At 31.3% G+C, this 8,624-nt stretch overlaps 1 protein-coding gene across 1 annotated transcript in view; it reads right to left on the reverse strand.

The window, feature by feature from the left end:
* Window positions 1-1,752: 1,752 nt before the first annotated feature.
* Window positions 1,753-8,624, reverse strand: part of LOC107569816 (cysteine-rich motor neuron 1 protein-like) — a 62,542-nt gene continuing 55,670 nt past the window's right edge. The window contains exons 12-15 of the mRNA XM_016255972.1: window positions 6,224-6,430; window positions 4,862-4,951; window positions 4,012-4,190; window positions 1,753-2,358 (exon numbers count right to left, since the gene is read on the reverse strand). Coding sequence (XP_016111458.1) covers window positions 2,182-2,358; window positions 4,012-4,190; window positions 4,862-4,951; window positions 6,224-6,430 — 653 coding nt within the window. The 3' untranslated portion in view covers window positions 1,753-2,181. The remainder of the gene's footprint in view (window positions 2,359-4,011; window positions 4,191-4,861; window positions 4,952-6,223; window positions 6,431-8,624) is intronic.

Here is an 8,624-nt window from a genome sequence, read left to right on the forward strand (position 1 = left end):
ACACACACACACACACACACACACACAAAGAAAAACATGTAGATAGAATAGAAAAAGAAAAAAAAAGAAGATAAATATAGATAAATTAGAATTAAAATAGAATAGAGTGCTAGAGTTAGAGGGTCAAATAAAGATGGAACAGATGTGTTTTTAGTGGTTTCTTGAAGATGGGTAAGGACTCAGCTGCTGGGATTGAGTCGGGCAGGTCACTCCACCACGAGGGAACAGTTAATGTAAAAGTCCTTGAAAGTGAAAAAAAAGTCTATCTTTTTTCTTTTTTCTCTCAAAATTGTGAGTTTGCTGTTTTTTTTTTTTTGGCGGAATCAAGCTTCCATGTAACCTAGTGGTTTAACATTTTATTCTTAATTTCTGAAATCTCATGACGACATGCCGAAAGTCTAGAACTGGAGAAAATCTAAATCAGCTGTGGGACCTGAGCGGTTTTGTGATTGTGTGTGTTTTCAGAGTCGCTGCGGTGGCCCTTTACAGCTTCAGACGAGCGATTTAAAGCTTTACAGCTTCTGCTGTATTCTACGGAGGATTCGATGCCAAAGTCATATTACTGACGATTCCTGTGAAATCACACGATTAAATACTGTACAGTCCACAACTGACGGAAATAAAACATTTTCCTGTATCACGTGTTGTCTTGCTTTTTTTAAACATGCAAAAATGTATGTAGTTATATTATAGTTACTTTTACTATTATGATTTATATTAATATTTGGAATTTACATTTTAGCTTTTTTTTTTAAATCATTACTTTTTGTTACTATTTGTTTAATGTCGTTTTATTTATTTCCAATTAGTAATTTTGGTGCTTCAGCTTTAAATGACAAGTCACTATTTCTAATTTTCATTTACAATTCGTCATCTGATGATGGCGTTAATAAATCATATTTTATATTAGCTTTATTTCAATCAACAAAAATGTTTCGAGTTCATGTGCCTCAGTTTTTGAGTGAATAAAACATTGGTGGATAATATTGTCAATGTTCATAAGCTTTGATTAATACTTTGAAATATTGTAAATACATTTATAAAAATGATAATATATACAATATAAATAAAAAAATGAATTAGAATAAATTAGATTAATCTAAATTAAATTAGATTTATATTTTATATTTACACACACACACACACACAACGACCCGAACACAATAATAAGGGTTAACAAACATTAACACAATTCATTTTTATTTCAAAAACAAGTGTGTATGTTACAGCCGAACATCTATTGGATCATTCTGACTCGTGACAAACGTCAAATAAATAAGAGCCGATATAAAGCAGACAGACGGTTTATAAAATCTGTACAGCAGCTTTGGGTTTCTCTGCAGCTTCACACACCAGACAGAAATCAGCCACTCGCTAGAGTTTAGTATTAATAAATAAATGTGAAAAAATAAATAAGATACATTCCTCTACTATTTTTATGGTTTTTGTACATTTATCAAACGACTGCATTCGCTGTAATTGCCCTGCGAGCGGCTCAGACACACACATATATATATTTCACACATTTTTATATTTTAATATAGAAATATAATATATATATACACCCATCCATAAATTACATTATATATATTATAATTATTTTTTAATCTAGAAATGTATTTTAATATATGAATATAAAATATAAATACATGAAAATTGATGGCCATATACACAGGAATGTCCTTTCCATCCATAACTTGTATTTATATATATATATATATAATACATCTTATATTTATATATCTACCATATATCTATATATTACATTCAAAAAAAGATATAACAAGTCGAGTTGGTTCTGAACGTGGGGAATGTTTAGTCCGTCACGAGGCTTATAAGCGACTAACAACAATCTACAAGTAAAACACCTGAACGTATAGAAACGGAAAACAGACTGGAGCGGTTCGGAAACACGTCTGTGTCGCAAGGCCTCAGAATATGATGCAGATCTCTTTATTGTGGTCCGTATGGATCTCACCAATGTCTGTGAGCAGTCAGAAGATTTGGTTAGATTCTCCATCACGGAACGACGCCGAACTGCTCCACGTCTGTCAAAGTGTCGGACGCTCTGAACAGCATACAAACACTAATAAAGCGGGAGATGTCGAGCGGTTCACAGTACTTGGTTGTTCTTGCGCTGGAGGCCGAAGCTCCAGGAGCCTCTGAAGAGTGAGACGGACGCTAGCGCTCGACGTGTCCGCTGGCGAGTTTAGCGCGAGGGATGGAGAGCTGCTCTCCGCTGGCGTCTGTCGGGAAGCTCACGGAGCCGTCGCTCTTCAGACTCTGGAACTGGTTCTCTCTGGACGGCTCCATGTAGACGAGCGAACTCTTATTCACGTGTTTCTGCAGGATCACCGTCTGCCGGACAAACAGGAGAGAAATACATCATTCCCGCAATATACAGTTTTCACCAGATGACTGGAATAGCTCTATTTGGAAAGAATCGTTCTAGGATGATCAGGGTGACCTTGTTGGGGAGTGCATAAAATAAGCAAATAACAAAAATAAATCATTTGTTGGAGAGTGCAGAAAAATTATTACAAAATATATATATATATTTTTGGGAAAGTGCTAAAAAAGATTTGTGGGGGAGTGCAAAAAAATAAACAAATAAAAAAGTAAACTATTATTTAGGAAAAAAATAAATAAATGATTTTGGAGAGTGCAAAAAATAAATAAATGATTTTGGAGAGTGCAAAAAATAAATAAATGATTTTGGAGAGTGCAAAAAATAAATAAATGATTTTGGAGGGTGCAAAAAATAAATAAATGATTTTGGAGGGTGCAAAAAATAAATAAATGATTTTGGAGGGTGCAAAAAATAAATAAATGATTTTGGAGGGTGCAAAAAATAAATAAATGATTTTGGAGGGTGCAAAAATAAATAAATGATTTTGGAGGGTGCAAAAATAAATAAATGATTTTGGAGGGTGCAAAAAATTAATAAATGATTTTGGAGGGTCCAAAAAATAAAGAAATAAAAAATGACAGTACAAAAAATTAATAAATGATTTTGGAGGGTGCAAAAAATTAATAAATGATTTTGGAGAGTGCAAAAAATAAATAAATGATTTTGGAGGGTGCAAAAAATTATTTTAAATTTTTTTTTGGGGGGGGGAGTGCTAAAAATAAATAAAAAAATTATTTGTTGGAGAGTGCAAAAAAAAAATTAAAATTAAAGAAATTATTTGTTGGAGAGTGCAAAAAAAAAAATTTAAATTAAAGAAAAATTATTTGTTGTGGAGTGCAAAAAATATGTTGAAGAATGCAAAAAAAAATTATTTGTTGAGTGCAAAAAATAAAAAAAATAAAAATTATTATTTTTTTAAAGTGCAAAAAAAAATTAAAAATGTGTGGGGGAGTGCAAAAAAATAAATAATTTGTTGGGGAGTGCAAAAATTCATTAAAAAAAAGATTTGCTGGGGAGCGCAAAAAAACTATTTTTTGGGATGTGCAAAAATAAATAAAAATAAAATAGTGATTTGAGGGGGAGTGCAAAAAATATGTTGAAGAATGCAAAAAAAAAAAGATTTGTTGAGGAGTGCAAAAAAACTAGATTTTTGGGATGTGCAAAAATAAAATAGTGATTTGAGGGGGAGTGCAAAAAATATAAAAATATATTAAAACCTTTATATGTATTTATAAAACATATTAAAACCTTAAAAAGTCAACATGAAATCAAAACAGACAATCTTTAATTGATATTCCTGCTCTAACTGTATCATCACTGATGCTACACTAAAAAACAATTGTTTTTTCTCATTAAATATTGTTTTGTTCAGAAATGCGTCGCATGACCGTTAAAAAGGGCTGCAAATGAAGTTCATGTCGACATCGAAAGCACATGTTTTGCTAGAGTGTTTTTTGTAATTATGTTGATATATGATACTCATATGCTGGAATAATTTATTTCATGACACATTCTCTTCTTCTGAGACTTTTGGCAGACGATGCATTCCTTCAATCTTATGACATCGTTAGTTCTTGGGTCGCAGGTTCTGAGTCGCTCACCTTCTTGGGCGCGCCGTAGCAGGACATCTGAACCCAGTTCTTCCTGCGGTTCACCAGGATGGCCACCAGGAGGAAGATGACCACAGCCAGCAGGATTCCCGCCAGAATCCAGGCCGCTGATTGGTAGATGAGCGTCATCTCCGTCTGGCTCGGGACGTCCCGCGAGAGACCTTCACCATCTACACGAGAGAACGTTTGATATCAGAAACCATCGATCCTCGCGCCGCTGCGGTTTCATTGGCTGCTGCGTTCATATTGTTCTCAGATCAGTGAGACGAACGCAAGCCAACACTTACTAAACATTAATCATAAAATCATAAAATTAAAATAATTATAAAAAAAATAAATAAAAAAAATCATCAGAAACAAATTGAAATAAAACACTAAAAAAAGTATTAATTTTAAAACAATAAAATAAAACACTTACTAAAAATTAATCATAAAAATGTAAATCTAAACTAAATAAATACATAAATAAACAACTTTAAAATAAAGGCAATTAAAAACTTACAAAAAATCAATCATAAAAATATAAAACTAAAATATTTTTCATAATATATAATTGTGAAACAAAAACAAAAAATATATAAAAAGCTAAAAAAAAATTTAAACAGTAAAAACAAACACTATAATATAAAAATAAAAATAATAAACCAGTAAATAATAAAAATAATCATAGAAATGTAAATTAAAAACAAAGCATTAAAAATTAAACAACTAAATTAAAAAAATAAAACAGAAAAAAATCAATAATATTTTTCAATATATAATAAAAAAAAAAATTGGAATTAAAATGAGATCAGCTGGTGTCTCAGATCAGTGAGACGGCTCATTATCAGACTGTAATTACCGGTGACGGCGAGGACCTCCGGAGCGGCGGTGATCCGGCTCTCGGTGACGGCCGTGGACAGCATTACCGGCACCGATGTGCTCGTGATCTCTGCAAACACACAAAACCATCCAGAGCTCATCAATCTCTCAAACATCATCTAAACGTGCCATTCAATCAGCTCATTTCTCATGGAGAAAATCAAGCTTCACAATCAAAACAAAGCAGAGACGAAACACGGAGGCTTTATCCCTGCGAAGGACAAGCTGACGGAGTGATATTCGCTTGTTATTTCCTCACATTGAGAGGAACGTCGATATCGCAGGAATGTTTGCCATCGAGGCTTCAACACCACAGATCAACGTCAGCGTTTGACTTTGATTATTAAAGCCAGCGAATGCTTGTGTCTGAAACATTTCTTTTTATAAAACAGATTTCAACTCTGACTGGCATGTCATGCATTGTTGCATGTAACATAGCTGATTTACAAACATCAGCTAATAAATATGAATGTAAAATTTAAATAAATAATAAAAAAATAATTAATTAAAATAAAAATGATTAATTATTAATGAGTTTAAAATAAATAGATAAATAAATAAATAATTTTAAAAAATCCCAGAAATCAACACACTAAAAATTTTAATAAAATATGTGTATAATAAAAATATAATAAATATAATAACAAATAAAACACTGAAAGTTGAATTATAAAAAAGAAATAATAAAAAAAAAATTACATTTGTTTAAATTAAAATTAAAATGTATTATTTTAAAAAAATAATTTCATAATTGTTTAAACACTTACTAAAATTAATTATTAAAATATAACATTAAAATGAATTAATGAATTAAAAAAAGCAATCAAAAATGACTAAATATTTAATTATAAAAATGTACAATTGAATAAATAATACTTATAAAACACATATTCAAAATTAAACAATATATATATATATATATAAATATAATAAATTATAAATGTTATGTTGTATAACAGTTAATAAAAATAAATAAATGTAAAATTAAAATAATAAAATTGTATTTACATTTAATTTAAATTAAAATGACAAATAAAACACTAAAAATGAATTACATCATAATAATGTAAAACTAAAATAAATAAATAAATAATCGATCAAATTAAAACACTTACTAAAAATGAATTAAATCATAAAATTAAAAGTTAAATGAATAACACTGAATAAAAACACTGTTTAATTAAAAAAAAATTCAGAATGATTTATTCTGATTATTAAATGGACCATCTCACATTGCCGAGTCTGTGCGTTACTGATTCTACTCCACTTTTTACTGTTCCAACACTTTTTCCCATGGTAAAAGCACTGTCATTAGTGTGTTTGTGTATGTAGACACACGTACCCAGCATGCATTGCGGGCAGCACTGGCCCTTCCGCAGCACAGGGACCCTGCAGTCGGCAGCCGGACACTGCTGCGAGAAGCACTGGACGCTCCCATTACGGCAGACGCAGCTGCTGCAGGCGTTCGGCTTCCACGAATCACCGGCCTGCAGGATTTCTCCAGAGCTGGAGACGCAGAACTCGGGACGCAGCGGCTCCAGTTTGTCTTCTGTGGACAAAAACACAGAAATATGTCACGATATTACTGTACGTCATCCTGCTTTCACTGCATTAACCGTAGGCTAATGTGCGTTTAATGAGCCGACGGAGGGACGGCACATGTGTTCCGTGGCCCGCGGGTCACGTGTAAAAGCGTCCAGTGGGTTTATTGATAGAAACTGGCCTCAGGAGAAGCTGTGTGTGTCTGAAGAAGCACATGTTCATAAAACAACCGTCATCTGGGCACGAAACTAACCAGTGACAGGTGAGGAATCAACTCCTGTGCTCTTTTTATTACGTTTACTTTTCTGCAACAATATATACGTTTTTTCGATTCTAGTTCTTTAAAAACAATCAAAAAGATCATTTTATTTAAAAAATAATAAACAATTATTATTAAATAATAATTGAATTATAAAAGTAAAATAAATAATTTAAAAATAAAAAAATCTAAATAAAACACTAAAAATGATTAATATAAGAATGTCAAATTAAAATAAAAAATTATTTTCAATTCACGTATATTTTTATAGAGCTTTTTATGATACAAATCGTTGCAAAGCAGCTTCACAGAAACGTATATCGAAAATAGCAGAGGACCTAGGACAGATCCTTGTGGCACTCCATATTTTACTGGTGATAATTGAGATGACTCCCCATTTAAATGAACAATGTGGTAGCGATCGGACAGGTAGGATCTAAACCATCTTAAAGCCTGCCCTTGGATACCTGTATAGTTTTGTAATCGATCTATGAGTATGTCATGATCTATAGTATCGAATGCAGCACTAAGATCAAGTAAAACTAGCAATGAGACACAGCCTTGGTCTGACGCAAGAAGCAAGTCATTTGTAATTTTAACAAGTGCAGTTTCTGTGCTATGGTGGGGCCTGAAACCTGACTGAAATTCTTCATAGAGATAATTTTTTTGCAGGAAGGAGCACAATTGAGCAGACACAACTTTTTCTAAAATTTTAGACATAAAAGGAAGATTTGAGATGGGTCTGTAATTAGCCAGTTCACTAGGATCTAGTTGTGGTTTCTTAATAAGAGGCTTAATGACCGCCAGCTTGAAGGGTTTTGGGAGGTAACGAGTTAATAATATTGAGAAGCGAAAAAACAAAACAAAACAAAAATATAAACAATCAAAATAAAGCACTAAAATTTATGAACTTCATTAACAATTACAAATTGTAATAAAATAATTAATCAAATTAATTTATTAAATGATTTATTATTAATTAAAAAAAACTATCAAATTAAAACATTTATTTAATTTTATTTGTATTTTGTTTTTATTTCTCAATTATTTATTACAATTTTAAATATTTATGATTTTATTAATTTTTAGTAAGTGTTTTATTTTGGTTTGTTCTTATTTTTAAAATTATTTATGTTAATTTGACATGTTTTATAATTTATTTACTTTGTAGTTAGTGATAAAAGACAAAATAAATAAAAAACTAAACTAATAAAATAAAATAAAAAATAAAATACTTTTTTAGTTAAATTAAATAAAAATAAATAATTAAAATAAATAGCGTCGTAAAGATCCAAAATTAAAATAAATATTTTAAAATCAAATAAAAAATAAGTGCACTATGAAAAATGTTCTAAAAATGTTTTACTTAGTTTTTATTATTTTAATTAATAACAAATAATTTAATAAATTAATAATAAACTATGTAATCATTTAAAATAAAAACAAATAAAAAAACACTTACTAAAAACAGTTATAATCATAAGAATGTAAAATTAAAATAATAAAAAATTTTTTTTTTAACAAATTAATAATGTTTTTATAATTGAATCATAAGAACCGTGTGTATGAGTGTGTGTGTGTGTGTCTGTGAGAGTTTGTGTGTGTGAGCAAGTGTGTGTGAGTGAGTGAGTGTGTGAGCGAGTGAGTGAGTGTGTGTGTCTGTGAGAGTTTGTGTGTGTGAGTGAGTGTGTGTGAGTGAGTGAGTGAGTGTGTGTGTCTGTGAGAGTTTGTGTGTGTGAGTGAGTGAGTGAGTGACTGTGCGAGTGAGTGAGTGAGTGAGTGTGAGTGTGTGTGTGTGTGTGTGTGTGTGTGTGTGTGAGTGAGTGTGTGAGTGAGTGTCTGTGTGTGTGTGTGTGTGTGCGCGAGTGAGCGTGTGAGTGTGACTGTGCGAGTGAGTGAGTGAGTGAGTGTGAGTGTGTGTGTGTGTGTGTGTGTGTGAGTG

Source organism: Sinocyclocheilus grahami, unplaced genomic scaffold (assembly GCF_001515645.1).
Source record: "Sinocyclocheilus grahami isolate Dianchi unplaced genomic scaffold, SAMN03320097.WGS_v1.1 scaffold1383.1, whole genome shotgun sequence".
NCBI classification, from domain to species: Eukaryota; Metazoa; Chordata; class Actinopteri; order Cypriniformes; family Cyprinidae; genus Sinocyclocheilus; species Sinocyclocheilus grahami.